We start from the raw sequence: 24711 nt of genomic DNA, 5'->3' as shown, positions 1-24711 counted from the left end.
AAAAAATAACAATTCCTGAGTACCTTTTGAAATTAATGGCATTTAAATTTCACAACTAACTTGTCTCATTGATTTCAGTGGTACTTAGTCATAATTAACTTTCTTTGACTATAACTTGGTTGCATATTAAATAGCTTGTGTGTTGCACTAACACTATCTTTGTTGCTTCAAATCTCCCTAAAAAGGAGAGGACTAAAAAGGTCCCTCCTGAGGATTGAGGGACCTTTGAGGGCAGTGTAGGTTGTGGCACAGGGTGGGGGTTGCATAGCAGGGGAGAAATACTTGAAAACTGTGTAAAGGCAGCTTCTGTGACCACAACTTAAGTCATGAATGCTGCCTCCACACAACTGGAATTTCCGCTGACCTTATCCCCAAACCCCCAGGAGTGGGGACCTCAGAAAACTGTGTTGAGATGGGGGAGGAAGATAATTTCTGCAAACACCTGTTAGGAAGCACACTGTTGCTTTTGCTTTTGGTTAGTCACTTGGAACATTTGGTAACATAAAAAAAAAATTCTGCTTACCAACTTTTAATACACTTGTGTTTTATTAGGGAAAAATAGTGGTTCTGTTGTCAAGGCTCCAATTATTTTACAGCAACACAGAAATACTTGTGCCATTTCATATTTATGGAATGGTTGCTTCTCATGTCATGGTCTTGATCCCCAAGGACTTTAATACTGTTTTTTTCAGATATCACTGGATACTGGAGCAGCCAGTTGACAGTTTGTGCGACAAAACCCCTTGTCTTTAAAATAATTATCCCTACTTTAGGCATGGAAAACAGCAGCTCATGCCCATAAGAGAGATTTCTAACATTATTCTGCTGCTTCCATAAAAGAGCTTGGTGATTTGGTTCAGACATTATACAGGGATTGTATATGCAGTAAACATCTCTTAAACATTATTCTTAATGAATGAAGAGGTCTTCTAGGCAAGGTCAAAGCTCCATTGAATTGAGTCCAGCATCCTGCTTCTAAGGGGACAACTAATGCCTCAAGGAAGCCACAAGGTGGGCTTGAAGGCAGGCCTTCCCTGGGCCCATTGTTGTCGACCCAGCAACTGATATTCATTAGCATGCTGCTTCTGAACACAGACACTATTACCAGGCAAAGCTAATAACTGGTGATAGACACAGAGGATTGGTCTAGTCCACTATTAAAACAAATGTCAGCTAATAGACATCCTATCTTATGGCTGTGAATGGCGTAAAAAGTACAAAGTTCCATTAGTACATGGAAGTGCTTTTCTTGATTTATTTAATGGGCAGTGCTTACATCCTTTCCTATTTTCTTCAGTGGAGAGAACCATAAGAGACACACCTCAGCATGGTATGGTCTTGGCTTTTTCCTTTGCAAGCTGGGCAGTAGGGTGTCTGCAACACTTGATTTTTTTCCCTGATAATTCTTTTCATATGTGACCTTATTTTTACATTCAACAGGGAAGTTTAGTTGGCCTTGTGGATTATCCGGATGATGAGGAGGAAGATGAAGAAGAGGAGACATCCCCACGAAAAAGACCTCGTCTTGGCTCTTAAAAATATTGAAACAAGCTCTAATTTGGGGTGCTTAAACGCTGTGACTGTTTGAGCTAAATAGTCTGACTCTGGAAAGCTTTCTCCCTGAAAAATACACAATACAAGGAGTAGCAAAAGAAACTCAACTAGAAGGGTTTAGTTTTGAGAACACCAGACTTCCAGAGAAGCTAATCTCTTTCTAGTCAATGAGTCTGCCATGTGGGCTGTTAAAAATTAAATGGAAATGGTGGGTTAGTAATCAGCGCCTGGATGACAGCTTGCCAGCAAAAAGGAGCCTCCCTGGTTCTGTGAGGGGATGGGAAAAGTAACTTTTTGATACTGCAGGGTTTCCCCAGTTTGTATCCAAGCTAGAAGAAAATTGTACGGCTTCAAATGCAAACCTAGTAACATAACTTTGTAATGGTGCTGTCCAGTGTGGTTTTTTAAATGATTCTCTTTCCATAAAAATAAATTCAGAAGTTGGGGACCACTATTTGCACAGTCAGCCAAATTAGAGAGGGTAGCACCCTGCTATGTAGTGCATGCTGAGTGGCAAATTGATTTTTTTTCCAACTCCGTATTTTGGGAGGAGAAGAGAAGCTGGGTTCAAAATGGAAGATGACCAGAAGTTAAGAAGCTCTTGAGAACCAATACCCAGGATTGTCAGTTTTGAGAAAAACAGTCTCTAGAACCATAAATAACAAACCCTAGTCTTTGAGATGGCATCTGAGGTGCAACTAATGATAGCCTTTTATGGACTCCATGTTGAATGGAGTTGTTTTCCTTGAGCCATCTGCATTTCACATTGCAGAGAGAGTGTTGTGAAATGCTGCCAGAGGGTTTTGAAACCTGCTGAAAGTGGGGGCAGAGTCATTTTTTTGACCAGTAGTGATATGAAGACAGAGTCAACACGCAGCACCTGGAACCTAGGGAGTATAGTACAAAGGCTGCTTCTTAACACATTCCATGTATTTAAGTAAAATTTCAGAAGAACATTAGGTAAATTGATGGAGGCAACCATTTTGAGACCTTTTTATTTTCAGAGCAAGTGAACTGTAAATATTTTAATGTTAGTTTGGCCATATATGATCTGAGATCATGCAGAAGAAAGAAGAAATTTCCCAAACTACAAATGTGTCAAGAGTGATTTGAACCATAAAACCAGCGGCAATACACCATTATAGATCACTCTTGTAATGAGTTATGGGTCCATTTCTCCTGGAACAGTTTCCCTATTTTGGAGATTTTGTAGTTAATTTTAATTTTAGCTATTGTTTGCAAAAGATGGGCTGTCTGTGTAGATATGAAGTATAGTTTTTTCCATAAAACAGAAGTTTATTTTGTATTGAAAAAAACCACTGTACTTGTTTTACACCATTTGTACACATGTGGTGATATTAATGCTGAACTGTAAAATTCAGGAATTAAAATGTGACCCTGTAATTCCATAATTATTGGTTTTGTTTGGTTTGTTGTAAATGGTAAATTAATTCAGATTTTGAAACGTGGCCATTTTAGAGGATTTTAATAAGATAGTTATTTGTACAATTATACACCACTGAACCAAATCTAGCAGGAAAAGTAATGAATGCTTCTAGATTTGATTCAATGTGTTGTGAATGACCGATTAGTTACTATGGCCTGAAGGACATCTCTCTTCACTCTCTGGGGGCTCCAGGCAACCAAAATGGGGCTTCCTTCTCACTTTCTTCAGCTTAGATTTTTTATGTTGAAAGGAAGTAGTCAGGGAAACATTGTGGCTTGTTTGACAGTGTTATTGCTGTAGACTTGACCTCTTATGTTCACTTTTTGTGTACTCCTGGCAAGTCTCTTGTTCCCCCACTGTGACCAGTTACTAAGGGGGAAGCTCAGTATGTACCATTTGCCTTCACAGTGGAATTCACCTGTCCCTGGGCCCAAACTTTGTATTAAGTCATTGGGGGAAAAAACCCATAAAACATTTATGCTCTCATTCTTTTTCTTCAAAGGTGATTTAAAAATACATGCAGACTACCTTGTGAATCACTTCTTTAGCAAAAACCAGTTTCTTTTTATTGTTTAGAAACAGAAAATATGTCAGCCAATATCTGAACACAACTATTGCCATGCTGTGAAAGATTAAACTCTTCAGTTATACAGTCTGCCTCAGGTGCACACTTACCCCCCAACACCTCTTTCCAGTTTACATGCTGGCTGCATTTTGCCACAGGACAGCCCACATTTCAAATGCCTGGGGCCCTTCAACTGATTTTTTAAGAAAAAGATTACATCTGCCAACATGTCTCAGTTAAATACTATTTTAATAAAAAGTTACATGAAATATGGATTGATGTTTCTTACTGTGTTGGAAAGCCTTCTGTTTTCTCAGAAGTGTTGGGATAGTGGTAATTCAGAAAAGTTAGTACATTTGGGATCCTTAAATGAACAATAGCTGGGACTGTCTTTGTACAATTACAATCCAAGTCAAAGAAAATGTAAGTCATTTCTGCAATAGTTTTAAGTTGTTTGTACTAGTATATAGCTAGAGTGAGCCTAAAACACAAATCAGAGGATGTATTTTTTATATGTATATGACCCAAGCTAGTTTATAAAAGCATACTGTTTTAAACCTGCATCATATAGGGTACAAGTGTGTAAAGGTGCCTGCATCAGCATTAATGTGTAAACTGGCCTTACCCTTGACAGCTGTCATTTGTCTGAAATTCCAGGCTTTTTTCCCAATTCACGATAAAATCTGATGGTCTATAACAGTTCATAATATTAAACCAGAGTACAACTGTGTCAGTGCTGAGTTGTAACAAAGTAATTTATGAAGAGATGGTTGCTTTAAAAACAAATGACAAATTAAAAACCCAGTAACTGCATTCAGCAATATATACTAGCAACTAGAGGAATCTAAACTACTGCAGTTTAATGCTTTGGAATAATCACATCTACTAAAAAAAAAACCAAACATGTTTTTAAAAATTAAATCCTTACAGAACATTACTGCTTTTGTAACATATAAAATCAAAAATAAAGCAAACACTTCAGTTCATGGTTAAATGTATTCCGTTCTTCTTAGAACCAGCTTCTCTAAACTATCGCTTATTAATAACTTCTTCTTTCAATTTTGCAGCAAGGATCTTTTTCTTCTGTAACAATCTTTGCTGTTCTTCTTCTGTAATTCCCTAGAAGCAAACAAATGTTAAAAGGCAGCATCTATGATGTCAAGGATGAAACATTATTTCTGTACCACTTGTATTTCTATGAAATATTGTTAGCAGCTTTTTTGTAACTTAGACACATAATGCTTTGGTCTGACTTGTTAAAAAGCAGAACTACAAAAAGCAGGATACTGCTTTACAAGGGCAAGCTCAGAAAAAAGCTGTGCTAGTCCATTGATAACTGAGTGTGATGCATATATGAGGCTCTGGTGGAATCTTATTTACATCCAGTAGACATCTTAGATTTATGTTTGACTTCTTATTTATATAGCCGAATTTTTGTCAAAAATATCAGAAGCATGTGACCTGCTGTCACCATATTCTCCCAGCTTTAATGTGGAAGTCTTTTGCTACTGTTTACAGAGCTTATGGATTTAAAATGACAGGAACATATTTCTAACAGGCACTAAATGCACACTCCCTTTTTACACTAGACAGATTCCTACTGTGTGGCTGTTAACCACAATAGAAATGAGTGCTACCTAAAACATCCCTTAGCAATCGAAGCTAATATTTGCACATTCACATCCTACCGAATATTAAGAACCAGGGTGATAATTTCTCTTCAGAATCAATGGGGAAGCTAAGAATGTGAGCCTGGCAATCTTGCTCTAAGCACCAAGGCTTCTGTGGCCAGAGTTATAGGAAAGATTCATTTTCGGGCTCTAAGGCTAGTATCATGGTCGTTTCACCCTAGCTAACTCTGTAGAGCTTTCTCAAGGGAATAAAATAAAACTAAAAAGTAGTTAGCAGACTGCTAAAACTCAGAGGCAGCCTACTGCGTAAAAAAAATTTTTAATACACATACACACACAGCAAATCAAGTAATTTTAGGCTAAGACAAATGCAAGTTCTGCCCTAGCAGAGCTTATCCCCATCTAGATGCCAAGACAGGAACAAGAGGTCTTTTTATAATCAGGCTTTTCCAATTGGCCAGCTGTTAATCTGATCCCAACCCCAATTATCACATTAACCATTCCATACCTAGTTATCTGTTTCCTTAAAAGCACCTATTGTTTCAGCCTGTTCTTTGTTAAATCCCAAAATGTTAGTTTTGCTAAGGGCTGGGGTCTAGGGATGGCTAATAATGAACATTTCCTCTTTTCTGTTTATGTTGTTATGGTGCCTATAGATGGCCTCTAGTATAGAGTATAGGCATGTGAAAGTATAGGCATGTGAAAATGACCTTATTTACATTACTCAGCCCATTGGCTGTAATCCTATCTTACTGGACACCTCTAGCTATAAGCAGAGAGCTTATAACCACACAAGCAGACAGGGAATCTGCAGGCTAGAAGGGAGACTAAGAGGAACTACCTGCTTCCTGTTCACTCTTAGCCTCCCTGCCTGTGTCTGGCTATAAGCTCTCTGCTTATAGCCTTTGGTTAAACAAGACAATTACCTTGTGCAAATGTCACTATATTTCAGCCTCACCTACCTCAGAGGATTGTTGTGAGGGCAAAAAGAGGGGAGGAACCATGTACACTACCCTGGAGGAAGGGTGATATAAAAAATGTTATGAAGATAAACAGGTAATGGAGCTGAGGGTGGAGGCACATGGAACCACAGAGATAAGGTTCCCTCATATCTGCAGTTTCCAGTATTCCATGGGGGGAAGGAACATAACCCCCATGGATACTGGAGGACTACATGTATGCTACCTAGCTATTCAGGTACAGTGTCTGACTTAACTAAGGAAGGGAAATTAAAGTTTAATCTGTGATGGTCCACATATCCATAAAAGTTATTAGATGAAATACATGCCTGTGTGAATCATGCCAAAGTGCTCTATAATGTGCTTTTCTAGTCTAATGATGACTATTAAAACACATGACTTGCCCTTTTTCTATATAAATTTTGTTCTATTTAAACATTGCTTTAAAAATGTTTGCAATTCCTATCAGCCATCTAAAATGTTTGCAATTCTCCATTATATGCAGCATCACCTTGATTGGTCAAGGGTAGAAGCTGACTACTACAGACATATAGCAAATTCCACAAGTTCCAGGTAGAGACTTTGAAAACTGATCATCTGAACAAGGAACACGACCCCAATCCAATTTCCACTCATTCCTCTCTCCATTCCAAAATATCTAACTGGCTAAACTTGTGCAATGCCAGCTCAGGGACCACATTTTTCAATGCAGATCTTATGTTAATTAAAAAGGCACCTCTTTGGAAGACGACAGCTCTTCTTTCTCCTCTGTATTCTGTGGTGGCAAATTAGTTTTTGTTTCCTTCTTCAAAGCCATTAGTGCATCTCTTTTCTGCTTTAGGTAGTCTTCACGCTCCCGGAGCTCTTGTGCTCCAAGTTCTGATAATTTCTGATAGAATTTAAAAAGCGGCTTTACTACAGCATCTCTCTGCAAGCATTGACTCTCCATATTTATACACAACAGTAACAGACAAAATTTAAAAGTCATACAATATTATTTCATAAGGAGTGTATATTTTTGGTTCAAATATCATAGTTACGTTACCGACATCTTAAATGGTGCAAGCATTCAACTTACACGGCCTTCCATTCCCACTTGCTTGGTTACATATTCAGAGACATTCCCATTTGCTTTCCTCCGACTATCTTCCTTCAATTTAGCAGGGGATACTTCCCAAGTAGATAAATCTTTGTGTCTTGCCTCTAGACCTAAATTTGCATTCAAAGAAATTAGCATATTAGTAGTAGTAGTAGTAGTAGTAGGCAACCTTCAGTCTCGAAAGACTATGGTATCACGCTCTGAAAGGTGGTTCTGGAACAGCGTCTAGTGTGGCTGAAAAGGCCAATTCGGGAGTGACAATCCCACACTGGGAGCAAGTGCAGTCTGTCCCTGGTCTGCCTCCCTGGCTATTGGCCTTCCTTCTTTGCCTCTTTGCCTGTGCAACATACCAGTACAGACCAAAAACCTGGGATCTTTAACCACGTATGGCTTTTATCAAACTTAAAATGAACTTCCTCTTCTCTAAAAATTTATCTTCTGCCAAGGATTTATATTTTTCTCCTTGGTGCAAAAGCTGTGTTTCGGCATATGTGAGTCTAGGACTCTTAACTATTTTAGTGGGAGGTCAGAGATTAGCCCCATATCTCTGGTCAGGGACACACTCAACCACTGCAGTGACTGCTTGTTAAAGGAGCCCCTTCAAGTATCTGCTGTGCTGGTGGGGGGAGGGGCCAGTCAGCAGCTGAGCAGAGGTGCCTTTCTTGAGCTCTTGAAAGGCACTCTGTTTTTTCCCAAAAGCTGCAGATCTGAGAAGACTCAAGGATTGTTTGTCAGGAGAGACAAACTCCTTCATGTGATGGTATGATCCCCGACGAGATAAAGCCCGGCTAGGGGGGCATTCCCAGAAGATTCCACCGTCTTGGCAGCAATGGTGAAGAATTCATTTTGAATCAAGCTGAAGACCCCAGCAGGAAAAGATGTTGAAAGACTTAAGTAAGTGTTATTCCGTTCGTGTACGCCTGGTGTGGAGTGGGTAATCTGATTGCCTGATTTGGTTTTTATTTTGTTGTGAGAAGAAGAGGGGGGGAGGTTCCCCCCCCAGTTGTTTATCGGTGTGAGGAGAAATCGTAGAAGAGATTTACCAAGCTTGTTATGGTTATCTGAAAATATAATTACAACTTTGAATTTCGATGGATTATAAATTAACTGTCCTTGGATAAAGTTTGTGTATTGGAGCGTTTATTGCCTTGGCTTGCTACTATTGTTTGGGAGTGCCTGAAAGAGCATGTTGGATGTTTTGACATTCTTGCGGATTGAGAAATATAAGAACATAAGAACAGCCCCACTGGATCAGGCCATAGGCTCATCTAGTCCAGCTTCCTGTATCTCACAGCGGCCCACCAAATGCCCCAGGGAGCACAACAGATAACAAGAGACCTCATCCTGGTGCCCTCCCTTGCATCTGGCATTCTGACATAACCCATTTCTAAAATCAGGAGGTTGCACATACACATCATGGCTTGTACCCCGTAATGGATTTTTCCTCCAGAAACTTGTCCAATTCCCTTTTAAAGGCATCCAGGCTAGATGCCTTCACCACATCCTGTGGCAAGGAGTTCCACAGAATGCGGTTGCCAAGGCTACAAGTATAAACACAGTAGATAAGAGAAACAAAAATAAAACAAGAACAGTGCACCAGTGACACCTGGTGACATCTAGTGGATTTAAAAAGACATTGCAAGAACTGGATTTGTTTATAAGTGGAGCAAGGAAGATAATACGCTGAGGACATCTACTGGTCTTAAAGAATATTGCAAGCAAAAGGAAGGAAGAACAAAGATGGCGGCTAAAACAGCGAAAGTCCGAAGCTTGCCAGCGTGGGAGACGGGACTCGGAAAATTAATACAAGAGGAATTGAAAGGGAAAGACTAGAAACAGACTATGCAAGATAATATGGAAAAACTGTTGGCAATGGTACAGCAACAAATAAACCAATTTGTACAGACCCAAGCCAGTGTAGATGCTTTAGCTAAACAATTAGATGAATTTATAAAAAAAGATCAAGATAAAATATCGGAGACAGAAGAAAATCAGCACGACGCAGAGACAACGTTAATTGAAATCCAGATGGATAGTGCAGCTCGAGTGGTGAGGATACAAAATATACCAGAAGGGAAAGGAGAAGATACGTCGTGACAGATTGTCAGATTAATATCAGAATAGATTGATACACAGATGGAGGAGATACCTATAGAACTGGATTCAGTGAGAAGAGTGAGCACTTTTTATCTGAGAAAACTTGAATTACCAAGAGCAATTTATGTGAAATTCATCAGAACCTTTACAGAGATAAATTACTGAAGACCTCACAGGAAAAGGAATGGATAGCGGATGATAATAAAGTCAAAATTTTGAGACATGTTCCATGGAGAGTGAGGAAGAAGAGAAAGAGAAAATAATGAATGTGGGTGAAATGGACAGATTTTCAGAAATTTTGGATCACCAACGAAAACCAATACAAATTGAGCAATAGAAACCTTTTCATGCTTGGTTGAAAATGAAACTTCAGAAATATATGATAGGGCCTTTAGATTGCATTATATATATGATATGATAGATGAATGACAAATGAAAAATGATATTAAGAGATAAATTTAGAAGAGGAAATTGATTAAGATATGTAATGATTTATTAGTTTTAGTGATATATGATTATATATGATTTCCTGCACCCTTTTTTTGTGCAGTGGTTTTTGTTTTTGATTCTTGTGTTATGTGTGTTTGTTTATATTTGTTTTTGAAAAATACTTTTAAAAAATTATTTTTAAAAAAAGTATCTGCTGTGCTGGTTAAGAGTGATCATTTGGTGGGATAGAATAGCCCACAAATGAATGAAGCTATTTCACGGCCTGCTGAAGGAGTCATTCCTGTAAGCCCTTGGTTCTGGCAAGAGGGAATTGCAACTTATCCACAGTCTTTTGCTGTAGCCAGTACGTTGGAATTCTAGCTTCTTTCTCCTCAACTCCCAAGCAATCCTCCCACCCTAATGCTGAAAAAGCCCTGGCTTTCTACTCCATTCCCTTGGGTATTCCCTTGGGTTCCGATTTCCCTATCTCTCTCTTTCCTTCCTTTCTTGATTGTGTCTTTCTTATCTGCCATATCACTGATCTGCATTTGATCCCTGCACATTCGACAGGTTTCTCCTGTGCACATGTTATGCACACCCGTTAACACTACAGTATTGAATGAGGGAAGCGATTCAAGTGCCTTACTGATTTGTGAACCAATCTATTCCTTGAAAATAACTGGTGTTAAAAATGCTTTGGGGATGAAAACACTTTGTCTATACAGAAGGAGCAGCTGCTCTTTGTCTGCTTCTGTTTCATTTCCTCTCCCCCACTTTCTCAAGGGCATCCAAAACTGCCACAACCAGTAACAGGTGGCATTAAAAAGCATGATAGGGGATCTTTTCTGTTACTGCAATCGGAATACAGAGCTTTCCCTCTTTGCCTGCATCCCATTACTGATCAAAGGTTCCGCTCTTTCAGCAAAAGAGCTTTTGTTTAAAGAAAACATTTTTCCTTATCTATTGATCTCTGATTGGTTGCTTCATGGTATAGCTTTGTGGTTTGTATATTTTTTTAATTATTGGTTATTGATTACTTAATCTGCTTTGTTTAATTTTAGTTGGCAAAACCACCTTGAGCAATTCCTTTTGGAACTGGAAACACAGGATAAAAATTCTCTAAAACAAACATGCACACACACCCTCTCTTGGGATGAAGGGGGTCGAAACTGTTACCGTCTGGAACAGTTGCTACAGCAGATATCCAAACTGTTTCCCCCTTCCCCTGCATTTTCACAGCTATAAAGCACAAAGTTTGGCACCAATTCAAACAATGTTAATCAATACTGAATTTCCTTTCCTAGACTATAACTAGAAACAAACATGCTAGATATTTCATATGTGTTAGATACTTGCAGGTAACCATACCTGATAATAGTTTTGTAGCATGGTCAACAGATGCCTTAGTGCCTGCACTTTCACTCACATGTCCTAGAGATTTGTGCGCACCAGCAGATGATTTCAGTTTATCATGTGACTACACATTTAAGAAAACCAGAAAGTGGGACAATATCAGTAGTACAATTCAGGTATTTAAAAAGCAATAACTAGCTGAAATAAGTCTCAGAGCAGGTCTTCTGTCAATCAAGACTTTCAAAAAATATGTTTTTCACAAAAGCTATTTATTTAACCTAAACAGAAACTAGCTGAGATTAGGTAATAAAAATTACCGTAGTATCAACTAGCACACCAAGAGGTGTTTATTTGCTAAAGTTAGTCCTGCTCTCCTATCAACCCAAAATGTACAGACCATCATTCTTGCTATGTGCTTTCTTATTTGGGAAGAAAGCAAGTGTCACTATTATTAATTAACAGTATTTAAACTGTTTCAATTTAGTTTTAACATTTTTAACATTAAAACTGTCTTTTTCAGGTGTAAGTTCAAATGCCTTAGTACAGTGATTCCCAAACATTTTAGCACCACGGCCCACTTTTAAAAACACTCTATCAAAACCCAAAATATACAAAATAAAAACAAACACACCACCACAACAACCCTTAATTTTAATACACAACAAGACCACAACAATCCTTTTATGAAGCCAGGAGGTTTGAGGACAAGAGTGCATGTTTGGCTGAAGTCTGAATTAATAGAGCTGATATTAACTAGATACCAAAGAAAATTGCATTACCACATTCATGTAGTAGATGCATGCAACTGAATCCTAACATACCTCCTTAGTTCTTTTCCTTTCTTGTTCTAGATCATATTCTTCTTTAGACTTCCTACAAAACAGAAAGCAAGACAACATGCAATACTTCTGTATGTTCAGTGATTCACAATTCTTTAATAAACTGCTTATCTAAAATGTAAGAGGAATTCCAAATGACACAGAGCACTCCCAGCTTTCTTAGTCCTCACTCCAGTCTCTCAATGGACACCCCAGACACAGTTTTCCTTCTTAACCATATAAAACGTCACACAAAATGCCAGAGCCACTCTTCAGATTGAATGGAATGTTAATTCTCTGAACTGTAAACTTGCACTGTAAATTGTGAAGAAACTAGACAGCCCATTGATCTTGAATGGTGAGTTACACTACCAGAGCTACAGGAGAACTACCTGAACATCACACAACCCCCAGCTACACCTATATCTTCAGCTCTGATTACAGAGTTACAAAAGGTATTGTGCAGTTCTAGATCTTCCCTAAAAAAGCATGGAAAAAGCCAGAAAGGGAGGTGTAAGTAGTGCCCTGGGAAGAGAGAGCTAGGGGGAGAGAGTGAGACAAACTGAATAAAGAACTGCAAAACATTAAGGGAACTGGGTACTGTAACTCCCATTCCTATCTTTCAATGACATAATGAAATGATCTGCTCACTTAGGAACATGATATGTCTGGTGGTTGGAGAAATACCTAAGCAGGAATAAGAGGAAAAGGTATTCAAAACAGACTCAACCAAGCAGAAGAACCATTCGACCAAAGACTAATAGCCTCTGATTTTTTTGCCCCTTTTTCATATACAGGTTATATACACTGAAAAAAGTGTTTTGTATTTTACAATTACATACAGGTTGAGCCTACTTATCCACAGATTTTCCATCCGCGAATTTAGCTCAACATGAGTCCTCCTGACTCTTCACTGAGCCACACTCAGCCCAACCTGAAGCCTGTGCTCCAGTTGCTTCCAGAGGCTCTTCTGAGGCCTGTGAAGGCTGTGTGCAGGTCTGTGGAAGCTGCTTTTCCAGAACACAAGAAGTGCCCTTCCAGAACCTCCGGAGGCAACTGGACCACAGCTCCAGTCCCCTCTGGAGAAGTGGCCTCCAAGGCTTTCAGGGGCCTTTCTGAGGCCCGTGGAGACTGTGCACTGTGCACAGCGTCCACGAGCCTCAGAAAGGCCTCTGGAGGTTCTAGAAGGGTAGAAGCATGTAGCCTCCACAGGTCTCAGAACAGCTCCAGTTGCATTGAGAGCTCATTGGACCCCAAAATCTGAGTGACTTGGTTTCACATGAAATTCGGTATTCATGAGGGTTCCAGGAACAGGACCCTTGTGAATAACAAGGGACCACCTGTACTTCGTAGGCCTTCATAGGTTTAAGGAAGTCCTTAAACTTTCTAACATCCCTTCCGTAAACAAATAGCAACAGTTCCCTTGAGCACCATGCTCAAAACAGGTGTGATCCATTTGTTCCAACATCAATTTTTAACTTAGGGCACAATCCTAACCAATATTCCAGGCCTGACCTAACCACAATGCAGGCCCAAGGTAAGGTAACAAACATGCCCTTACCTTGAGGAGGCCCCCCTTGACTGCCTCCCACGGCAGGATGCAGCGCACACTACATTGGTACGGTTATGGCAGTGCTGGAAAGTTGGTTAGGAAGGACTAACCAAGGAAGGACTAACCAGGAAGGACTAGTTGGAAGGACTGCCTCCTCCTACATGAACCTGCTTGCATACTGCATTATCATTAGAGGCTCTGCACAACTGTCTATAGAGGTGCAGCTGGAAGAACATAAGAACATAATAAGAACATAAGAACAACCCCACTGAATCAGGCCATAGGCCCATCTAGTCCAGTTTCCTGTATCTCACAGCGGCCTATATCTCACCGTGGCCCACCAAATGCCCCAGGGAGCACACCAGCCTTTAGTCACTCAGGCTGCAATCCCACACATTTATCTGGGAATAATCACTACTGAATACAATTAGACTTGTTTCTGAGTAAGTATGCATAGGATTGTAGTGTTAATGTGTGGAAAGGCACCCCTTCTCAAGCTCTGAACTGAAAAACCATTGAGAAACGAGAGACCCACAACAAGTCCACACCAACTTCATATTCAACCCCAATCGGGTAGCAATGTGTCAGAGCACACTGATAAGTCAGGGAACTCTGGTCAGTTCAGGGCTTTGCTAAGTCCTTCCCATGGCGTCATGATGCATGGTGCAAAGGACTCTGGAGTCAAATGCAGAAACAAAATTTAAGCAAAAAAAGTATTTTTACCTGAGAACTTCCCTCAATATTTTCATTTCTTCTTCCTCAATTTCAGTATATGCATCAGACCCATCTGTCAAACAGTCAGGTAGCACACCTGTTTAAAAAAACCAAAAGAATGAGTACAGAAGGATGGCAGGCAAATTTTCTAAAAATGAACTTTGAGTTGTTGCTAGGTGTCAATTTTAGAGCTAACACAGGTCAAATTTTGCCCAGAATCTTGTGAACAATTTCTGGAAGCGAATCCATTTTAGGTGACTGCCAGAATTAGTCACCTAAATTCATGTAACAGAATGGAGAAGGGGGGAGAGAGAGAGATTTTCTACCAGAAATTCTGGTGGATGAATACAGGATCAAAGAACTCGCAAGCAAACTTTTGGTAATACAAAATAGTGTTCAAGGATAACTACATAGTTTTATGATCATCCTAAAAGAAACGTGAAACAGATCACACTGACAAAGGTTCTATGCTAGATGCTGCTTCTATCCAAGTCAGGCAACCCAGTATTTTCATTCATTATTCAATTCCTTTCCTATACTTCCCTTTCCCAAATGGCTGCTGGCAGAGATCCTTCAGAGAAAAGGGGGAAAGGGAACATGTACAGCAGTTACTAGTCAACTTGACTATATGTTACATGCCCTAACCCAGGACTACATGCCCTAATCGCAAGGCCCCAGCCCAGGAAGCTGTCACAGCCCCCTTAAGGAGTAGGGCAAAAGTGACAGCAGCACCAGCACTCCCACAATCGCACCAGCGCCAGGGGGAAACTATTTGAAGTTCAAAAGTAGAGCTTTTCCCACTGGCACAATCGCGGAAGCACCAGTACCACCCCTCCCCTCCCCCACAACTACTACAGCAACCCATACTCTCCCACAGAGTTTGGGAACCACTGCCCTAACCAAAACTGAGGCAACCTGGAAGAAGCAGAATATACTGCAGCCTCCCCTCTCCTCTGAGACTGTTCATGACTCTTCAGTGGCTGCGGCAACAGAAGGGGAAATAATTTTTGTTTTTGTCTTTTTGGATACCTATTTTTGCCCTCTTAATGGCACACTTTTCATTTCTCTTGTCTCACTGATGTTTTTCTTGACAATGCATCCATTTCTCATTGAATCCATTGAACCCCAGGTCCCAGAAAAATCTAAAGTCACACCTAATCTTCAGCCATTTTCAACCACTGTGCTGTGGCACACTGGTACGCCACGAACGGTCCCCAGGTTTGCAGCGGGAATTTGGGAAACGGTCATTCATTAGTAGGGCCATTGGAGAATGTGAGCCCCCCACTGACAGCACAGTGTGCCTTGCCAATTGTAAAAAAACTGATTGTGTGCCTTGACCATTTTATTGCCTTGCCAATGTGCCGTGAGGTGAAAGGTTGAAAATCACTGCTTCAGATGGAACAAAAGGCAGCTGACAGGGTGCTCTCTGAAGTGTGCTGATCCAACACATTACTCTGGTGCTTTATGATCTGCACCACCATTCAGTTTACTTCTGGGTCCAATTCAAACTACTGGTAACTACGCCTACAAAGCCATACACGGCTTGATATCTGGATTCTTGAAGGACTGCCTCCTCCTCCATGAACCTGCTTGCATACTGCATTATCATCAGAGGCTCTGCACAACTGTCTATAGAGGTGCAGTTGGAAGAACATAAGAACAGCCCGACTGGATCAGGCCATAGGCCCATCTAGTCCAATTTCCTATATCTCACAGCTGCCCACCAAATGCCCCAGGGAGCACACCAGATAACAAGAGACCTCATTCTGGTGCCCTCCTTTGCATCTGGCATTCTGACATAGCCCATTTCTAAAATCAGGAGGTTGCACATACACATCATGGCTTGCAATCCGAAATGGATTTTTCCTCCAGAAGCTAGTCCAATCCCCTTTTAAAGGCATCCAGGTCAGACGCCATCACCACATCCTGTAGCAAGGAGTTCCACAGACCAACCACACGCTGAGTAAAGAAATATTTTCTTTTGTCTGTTCTAACTCTCCCAACACTCAATTTTAGTGGATGTCCCCTGGTTCTGGTGTTATGTGAGAGTGTAAAGAGCATCTCCCTATCCACTCTGCCCATCCCCTGCATAATTTTGTATGTCTCAATCATGTCCCCCCTCAGGCGCCTCTTTTCTAGGCTGAAGAGGCCCAAACACTGCAGCCTTTCCTCATAAGGAAGGTGCCCCAGCCCCGTAATCATCTTAGTTGCTCTCTTTTGCACCTTTTCCATTTCCACTATGTCTTTTTTGAGATGCGGCGACCAGAACTGGACACAATACTCCAGGTGTGGCCTTACCATCAATTTGTACAACGGCAGTATAATATTAGCAGTTTTGTTCTCAATACCTTTTCTAATGATCCCAAGCATAGAATTGGTCTTCTTCACTGCCGCCGCACATTGGGTCGACACTTTCATCGACCTGTCCACCACCACCCCAAGATCTCTCTCCTTCTGTCACAGACAGCACAGAACCCATCAGCCTATATGTAAAGTTTTGATTTTTTGCCCCAATGTGCATGACTTTACACTTACTGACATGGAAGCGCATCTGCCATTTAGCTGCCCATTCTGCCAGTCTGGAGAAATCCTTCTGGAGCTCCTCACAGAAATGCAGGACAGGATTTTCTCAGCTGCAGCATCCAGATTGTGGAATGCTGCCCCTGTGAGATCCAGCTGGCCCTTTCACTACAAATTTTTAAGAGACAAGCTGTTTCTTTTCTTGTTTGACTTCTTGCTTGTCACATCATCATTTTTTTTTCTTACTGGTAGTAATTATATGTTGACACCATTTTGGATTTACCTCACTAACCTTCTAGAATTATTTGAGAGTGTCAACAGGTATGTGGATTAAGGTGATCCGGTTGATATTGTATGTGGACTTTCAAAAAGCTTTTGACAAAAATCTCTCACCAAAGACTCTTCAGTAAACTCAGCAATCATGAACAAGAGGTCAGGTCCTGCTATGGAATGGTAACTAGTTAAAGAACAGGGGACAGAGAGTAGGAATAAATGTGCAATTTTCCCAATGGAGGGAAGTAAGCACAGTCCACCAAGGATCTGTCCTGGGACATTTTCACATGTTCATAAATCATCTGGAGTTAGGGTAAACAATGAGGAGGTCCAGTTTGCAGATGACACTAAACTTTTCAAGGTAGTAAAATCCAAAGTATTGGTAGATTGTGAAGAACTTCTCCAAACTGAGTGAATGGAAAAACCAAATGGCAAACACAGTTCAATGTAAGAAAGTGTAAGCTAATGCAGACTAGGGCAAAAAAAAAAAATTCCAGTTTTATACAAATACTGATGGCGTGTGAGCCAATTAATGAACCAGGAACTATATCTTTGGTTCAAGATAGATAGCACTATGAAATCACTGATTCAGTGTGCAGCAGCAATAAAGACAGCAAATTCTGTGCTAAGGATCATTAGGAAAGGGATGAAGAATTAAAAAAAATTATATTGCCCCATACAAATGCAGACACATCTCAAATACAATGTACAATCTTGGTCATCAGACCTCAAGCAGAAGATTGTAGAGCTGCAAACAGGGTAACGAAAATTATCAGAGGGTTAAAGCATCGTCCTTAGAAAGCAAGTCTATAATTTCTTGTGTATTTAAGCTTGGAAAAAGGCAATTAAAGGGTGCCATGCTTGAGACTTATAAAATTATACATTGTGTGGAATGATCAATGACAAGCTTGATGTTTCTTCATTTGCTGTGACTACAGGTCCAGCCTATTTATACACAGATTTGACTCAATACAAATGGCCCCTGCAAATAAGAAGGAATGTGCTGATCCCTGGAGAAGGATCAGCAAAAGTCCATGTAGTCCAGCATTCTGTTTCCCACAGTGGCCCACAAGCAAGAACGAAGGCATACTTTATTCCCACCATTGCTCCCTTGCAACTGGTATTCAAAGACATATTACCACTGGATTTGGTGGTAGCACATAACCATCATGACTAGTAGTCATTGATAGACCTGTCTTCCATGAATTTGTCCAGTTCCCTTGTATAGCCATCCAAGCTACTGAACATCACCCTATCTTGTGGCAGTGAATTCCACAGATTAATTATTAATTAATTATGAATCATAATTCATTAATTATGAATCTCTGAATTCCACAGATTAGTTATGTGCTTTGTACTCCTTTTTTGCGTCCTAAATCTCCTGCCCATTAGTTTCATGGATAGTTCCCAGTTTAATAGTGAGAGAGGAGAGTAAAACCACACTTTCCTTACCATTTCTTTCTTGAATGATTCTAATGGCTTGCAACTGCATTTCAATATTTTTCTGGACCATCATCTCTTTAAACAATCTGAAATCTTCTGCTGCCAATACGGGCTGCAAAATGGCCTGCATGGAAAAAATGTCTTTTTGTTTTGTTTTTAAAAAATCTCAGAATATGAACACATTTGCAGCTTGATTAATTCAAGATAGGGCTACCTCCCCTCGTTACTGCAATAACCTAAATGTATGGAGATGTGTTTGTTATAGTTTCTGAAATAGTTACTGTTCATCAAGTTATCAACCATCACCCCAAGATTCCTCTCCTAATCCATCACAGACAGTTGAGAACTCATGGTTATGCTTAAAATTGTAAGGTAGGAAACCATCTAGTTTTTCTTCTGAGTACATACAGGTACATTTGTTCCTTAAGTACAACAATAACATGCATGTGTATAATACTTTGAGTTTTTAAAGTGCTTCAGATCAAAGTGCTTATTTATATCACAATTTGTGCCCTGCCAGTATGGGTGCTCTATGTAAGTAATAAGAGAACAAAATAAAATTATAAAACCAAAACACGGGCATAAAACAAAATAACCAACTAAATATTAAACAAAACTGGGAACTAAACCAGAATGAAACAGAACCCTACAACAAATGTGCAAGGTAGGACAGTAGCATGTGAATGCACTTTTGTAAAGAAAGGCAGAGTACAAATTAATAAGCAAAATTACTGCCTCCTTACTAAAGATGGAGTGGCCAGAAATCAAGATGAACTAATGCATTCGTGGCTCAAAAAAGATTTGAACTAGGGACTTCCTAACTCATATACTTAGCTACTATACTATAGTCAATTCTACCACTCACTTTTTGACCAGATACTTGATTTCTCGGTACTTAGCTACTTGTATGCAGAAGGGTGCTATGGGGCCTTGGAATAGAGGTGAGAAAAGACTGCAAATTCCTAGATGGCAGAAACATAGGAGTACACAGAATGTTCTCAGGTGAATGTTTAGAGCAAATAAAAAAAATACCATTGGGGGGTATACAATAAACAAACTCTCTCATTCTCATATGAGAGAGTTGAAGGGGGTCCAACTCTCTCATATAATCACTGTGCATTAAATACTAGGCTTAAGGAGTGATTCAATACTGGGAGCACATTATTATAAAAAAAACTGAAGGAGACCTTCAGATGAGGGAACAAACCAGGGAGGCATTCATGAGACACACAGTAGGGGTAATGGGGGACTACAATGATTTTCACATAGACTGGGTCAATTCATGTTCTGATCATGAAAGAGAGAACTGATTTCTGATATATTATATGACTGTTGGCACAATCCTATCCTGCGCTGGAATAGGCAAGCCAAGAAGCCGCGCTGTTTCCAACACAGGATTGTGGCCATAAGTGGCTCAGCCAGTGGCAAGGGGAAACATTTCCCCTTATGTCTGGGTAAGGGCCGCTGGCGCCTATGAGTCTCCTTGGACTTGCACCACCTCTTGAGGCTTAGAGTCGCTCTGTTCTCCCCAGGAACTGGGGTTGGGATCCGGCATAACTGCCAGATTCCAGCCCTGCCTCTTACTCCCTGCCCACCCACCCCTGGGGTCGCCCACCACCCGCCCTCCCACCTCCTCTCCGCCTACCTTTCTTCATTGTGTCAGCCCAGCTGGGCCAACGCAACTTGCAAGGAGCAAGCTGGCGCGGAGGCCTGTGTTGGCCTCCTGGGCCAGCACTTCTTTGAGAGTCAGCCCAGCTTCCTCCTGAGGAGGTGCAAATATGCCTTTCTGCGCCTTTGGATTGCACCCTATGCCTTAGAGCAGCTAATCACTGAGCCAACCAAAGGGTACCTACTATGCAGTACCTAGGACTAGTGAAGGATGTAATTCTTATGGAACTGCTAGCGAACAGTGACCATACTGCAATCCATTTCTACATTCATTTCACAGGGGAAAGTGTCAAGCAAATCTGACACAATAACCCTTGATTTTCAAAGTGGGGACTTCTCACAAGTGAGAAAACTAATAAGAAAGAAACTGAAAAGCAAAGAGTCAAATCTTTTCAGAGTACATGGAGACTGCTTAAAACAGTAACAATAGAAGCCCAGTTTGAGCATATATCACAAAGGGCTCCACAAAGTTCAAGACGGTGCCACTATTGCTAACAAACAGAGTCAGCAAGGCTATAAAGGGCAAGGAAACTTACTTCCATAAATGGAGGTCCTGCCCCAATGAGGACACAAAAAAAAGAACACAAACTCTGTAAAAAGAGATGTAAAAAGGCAATACAGGACACAAAGAAAGCTTTTGAGGAGCGCATGGCCAGCAAAATTCAGGAAAATAATAAAAGCTTTTTCAAATATGTTGGAAGCAGGAAAATTCCTAAAGAAGCTGTAGGCTACCTGAATTATGAAGGGAGGAGGGGAGGTGAAAGGGATTGCAGAGAAATTAAATGAATTATTTGTATCTGTCTTCACAGCAGAACAACTCAGGAAGATACTGCTACCAAAACAACCATCTGAATCACCAAAGAATTAAGTCACACAAAGGTTACAAAAGAGGATTTTTCAGAAATACCCTGACAAATTAAAGATTAACAAGTCACCAGACCCAGATGGCATCCACTTAAGAGTTCTTAAGGAACTCAAGTGTGAAATTACTGATCTTCTGACTAAAATAAAATGTAAGTATGTATGTATGTATGTGTGCATACAAAAAATGCATCATTTTCACATAGGAAAGCAATCATTGTGGGTGTTTTAAATATTTTATGTACAAAATAAAAATAATAATATGAAGGGAAACTCAACCATACAATTTTAAACTAATACTCAACTCTGTTGAAAAAGTAATTACCTGGGAGGTACGAGACTTGGCAAGAGGAGACATACAAGCTTCCTGGAATTTTTCTTCATTAATTCCAACTTCTTTAAGGTAACTGTCTAATAACTTTTCAACCTGGAAGAATTATAAATCCTCCACAATATTTATGGCTTCTGCTCACATGCACAGAAATCACAGTCACAAGTAATTTTAAACTCAAGATCTAAATAAATTACATACATATGAGTTCACATACCCAAGGATGTTTTATTCAGAAGTAAGTCCAATGACCTTATTCCCAGGAAGGTGTATATGGGATTGCTGCCGCCATTTTAGGGCCCGATCCTGAACTCTCAGCACCAACTCTCTGCCAGTGCTGAGGGTCGCAAACATGCCATAGGGCACACCCGCAACGCTCAGCACCAAGCTGCTGAGGGATGAGCAAGGGATGATCTCCAGGTGGAGAGGTTAGTTGGAGCACAGGAGAGGCATTCTAGGGCGAAGCAGGGGGACGGAGGGGGCAGGACCGGCAGAGCTCTCGAGTCAACAAGATATACGCATATACTAGATAATGTACTCAGCTCAAGTGGAATTGCTAATGTAGATCATTTCTGCTCAAAATACAATTTTTTTCTTATTTTTACTAATAATACAACTATATTCCAATAGCAAATTCAGGTGACTAAGGGCACAATCCAGAGAAGAACTTGATCGTGAGGAGGCGCAAACATGCTTTATGGCACGTCTATGACCTTCCTGGGCCAGCGCAAGGACTTGCACTGGCCCAGGAAGGTCATAGACGTGCCGTTAAGCATGTTTGCGCCTCCTCACGAGCAAGTCGCACCAGCGCATGGAGGTACACTGGCGCATGGAGGCTGAATCCAGCCCCTGTGGCAGTTTGTGCAGTGAGCCTTGCATCAGCCCAGCTGAGCCGACACAAAGCTCTGAGGTGGGCAGGGAGGAGGAGGCTTTGGGGGTGAGGGAAGGGCGGGCTGTGGATGATCCCAGGGGCGGGCGGGTGAGGAGCTGGAGGCGGGGCTGGGACCCGGCAGTTATGCTAGATCCGAACTCCTGTTCCTGGGGAGTTCCGAGCAGATTCAAGCCGCTCTCCCCAGACTTCTGCCACCTTTGGAGATGGTGCAAGTTCAAGGAGACCCATAGAGGCCAGGGTGCCTTACCCAGAGGAAAGAGGAAAAGTTTCCCCTTACCTCTGGCAGAGCCACTCTGGGTCCCTATTCTGTGCTAGATACACCGCAAGCCTCTTGGCTTGTCTGTTCCAGCGCAGGGTAGGATTGTGCCGTAAGCGTCTATCAGATTCCAAGTGAAAAGGGGTCACATACAGAGGTAGTGGTTTCCAAATTCTTGGGAAACTCCCTAGGTACACAGAAGTAGGTAAGTCTGTAAATTAAAATGAAACCTCCTTCCCTAAAAACTGGCCAATGCTTGCTGAACATGATCAATGGCCCCCAGAAACCATGGAATGTTGAATTTAGAAAAACAACACTGAACAGAGGTGCGGCCTGCTTGAGCTACCTGAGCATTAGAGCTGGAAAGATAACATTTTGTTGCAGATCCTTCATGTCAAGCTTTATTTCTTAATTTGCAATAAAAATGGAACAAGGGACCTGCTAGTTCAAATTTATTGTACTTACTTTGGGCCAAGATTGAAAGAACCATTGAAGTACTTATGTGAGCCAAGAGGGCTTCAGATTTGTCTCAAAAGGAGTTCTTCACATTGCCACACTGAACAGAATTTCAAAATCAGTTTTTGATGTGACATAGAGGGTCTGCTACTCAAAGAAAAAGTCAGAAGTTCTAATGTATGAGCACAAGTTCCTTCCATAAGCTGCCTAAGCAGCTGCCTGGATCTTTATTAAGTGCACGTATTACATTTTACAAACCATTTTATTTGACACTATCTTTTTACAAGTGCCGCCACCTAGGGAGGTACGTGGGGCGGCTGCAAGAAATAGGGCCTTCTCAGTAGTGGCACCAACGCTATGGAACTCCCTTCCCCTTGACTTAAGAATGGCTCCCTCTCTTGAGACCTTTCGGCAAGGCCTGAAGACCCTTCTGTTTAAACAGGCCTTCTGAGTTCTTGGCCTTTTAACATCTTTTTAACATCTTTTAATATTTTTTTACAGGCCTGATTCTTTTATGACTTGCTGCTGCTCTATGCTCTTTTTTACCTATTTTTTTTTATTCTGACTGCTGTTTTTAGTATGTGTTAATATGTTTTTATTTGTTTTTAAATTGTTTTTAATATGTTGTAAGCCGCCTTGAGTCCCTTCGGGGAGAAAGGTGGGGTAGAAATAAAGTTGTTGTTGTTGTTGTTGTTGTTGTTGTTGTTGTTTAAATGACAAGTCATATCTGTTTTCATGAGCTGTGGCAAAATTTTCTAAATGTAATTCAGATGTTAAACTTTGAGACACAGCTATTGTGTACAATACAGCACAGCATTATAGCACAACCTGAACATTCAACTGCTAGAACCATATATGCCATCTCCAATAAGTTTTCAAGGCTATGTTGTCTCAAGGAAATACATTCTGGAATCTCAGATGATGGCTATACATCTCCATTTCTTTGGTTGGACTGGATTAGAAATTGGAAATTAAGCAACTTTTAAAAAGTGAGAATATATAGAAATTCAAAGAAGTTACTATCCATGGTCAGAAAAAGTGTGGAGTGTGGAGAAACATGACAAAAATTTCCTGGAGCTGCTCACAATTTCATCCGTAGCAGTTGCAGTAATAGGGACATCCCACACCACCAAAATTCTAAGAACTTTGAAACATCAGTAACTCAATTAGCAGATGGATAAGCATCATTCAAAGTGGGTAATGTAAGGGTAGTTACAATAAGGGTAATGTAAACAATCACTCATTCCCAATATCTCATTTATAGCATCCTACTGAAACAACAACAACTTTTATATTTGGAAGGAACATAATTGCTACAGAACAATTCATTCAACAGAGAGTTTGACAAGACACAGGGCTACTGCTTTTATTGGCAGACACACAACTACCTTAATGTCACGTTCTGGCTGTAAATCCTCAACAGAATGTAAGAGGATACAATTTCTTTGACCTGACACAGTTGCAGCAAATTAGGAGTATTGATGTTAATACACTATGCAATTTTTATTTTCAAAAAATGCCCAATAGTAGCTCTTTCACAATGAAATACTATGGCTGCAATCCTATCCACACTTTTCTGGGAGTAAGGTTCACTGGACACAATGGGACTTGCTTCTAAGTAGACATGCGCAGGATTGTGCTCTGTGTTTTTAGTCAATTAGGTGACTAGTGTAGTAAAAATGTCTACACGAGATACACAAAGCATTCTTGCTTCATATGCACATTTCTTAAGGTAATAGGAAAAGGTAAATTATAGGTATAACCTTATCCACAAAATTTTTACCTGTGGGTTT

The 24711-nt window shown here is 40.6% G+C and overlaps 2 protein-coding genes across 6 annotated transcripts in view; one reads left to right on the top strand and one right to left on the bottom strand.

Annotated features, from left to right (window-relative positions):
• PPP4R3B (protein phosphatase 4 regulatory subunit 3B) overlaps positions 1-2739 on the top strand; it is a 40490-nt gene extending 37751 nt beyond the window's left edge. For both annotated transcript variants that reach the window (XM_066626152.1, XM_066626144.1), the window contains exon 16: positions 1441-2739. In XM_066626152.1, coding sequence (XP_066482249.1) covers positions 1441-1536 — 96 coding nt within the window. In that variant the 3' untranslated portion in view covers positions 1537-2739. The remainder of the gene's footprint in view (positions 1-1440) is intronic.
• Positions 2740-3530: 791 nt separating this feature from the next.
• The window catches only part of CFAP36 (cilia and flagella associated protein 36), a 34063-nt gene continuing 12882 nt past the window's right edge, over positions 3531-24711 (bottom strand). For 3 of the 4 annotated variants that reach the window (XM_066626171.1, XM_066626163.1, XM_066626190.1), the window contains exons 3-10: positions 21309-21410; positions 18464-18578; positions 14228-14315; positions 11956-12007; positions 11150-11258; positions 7235-7365; positions 6893-7045; positions 3531-4685 (exon numbers count right to left, since the gene is read on the bottom strand). In XM_066626171.1, coding sequence (XP_066482268.1) covers positions 4596-4685; positions 6893-7045; positions 7235-7365; positions 11150-11258; positions 11956-12007; positions 14228-14315; positions 18464-18578; positions 21309-21410 — 840 coding nt within the window. In that variant the 3' untranslated portion in view covers positions 3531-4595. Of the gene's footprint in view, positions 4686-6091; positions 6212-6892; positions 7046-7234; positions 7366-11149; positions 11259-11955; positions 12008-14227; positions 14316-18463; positions 18579-21308; positions 21411-24711 lie in introns of those variants that run through there. The other variant, XM_066626180.1, reaches the window with a different exon arrangement.

This window comes from Tiliqua scincoides, chromosome 1 (assembly GCF_035046505.1).
Source record: "Tiliqua scincoides isolate rTilSci1 chromosome 1, rTilSci1.hap2, whole genome shotgun sequence".
Lineage (NCBI taxonomy): Eukaryota > Metazoa > Chordata > Lepidosauria > Squamata > Scincidae > Tiliqua > Tiliqua scincoides.
The sequence above is the reverse complement of the archived record's forward strand: the minus strand, read 5'-3'. Positions and strand labels throughout refer to the sequence as shown.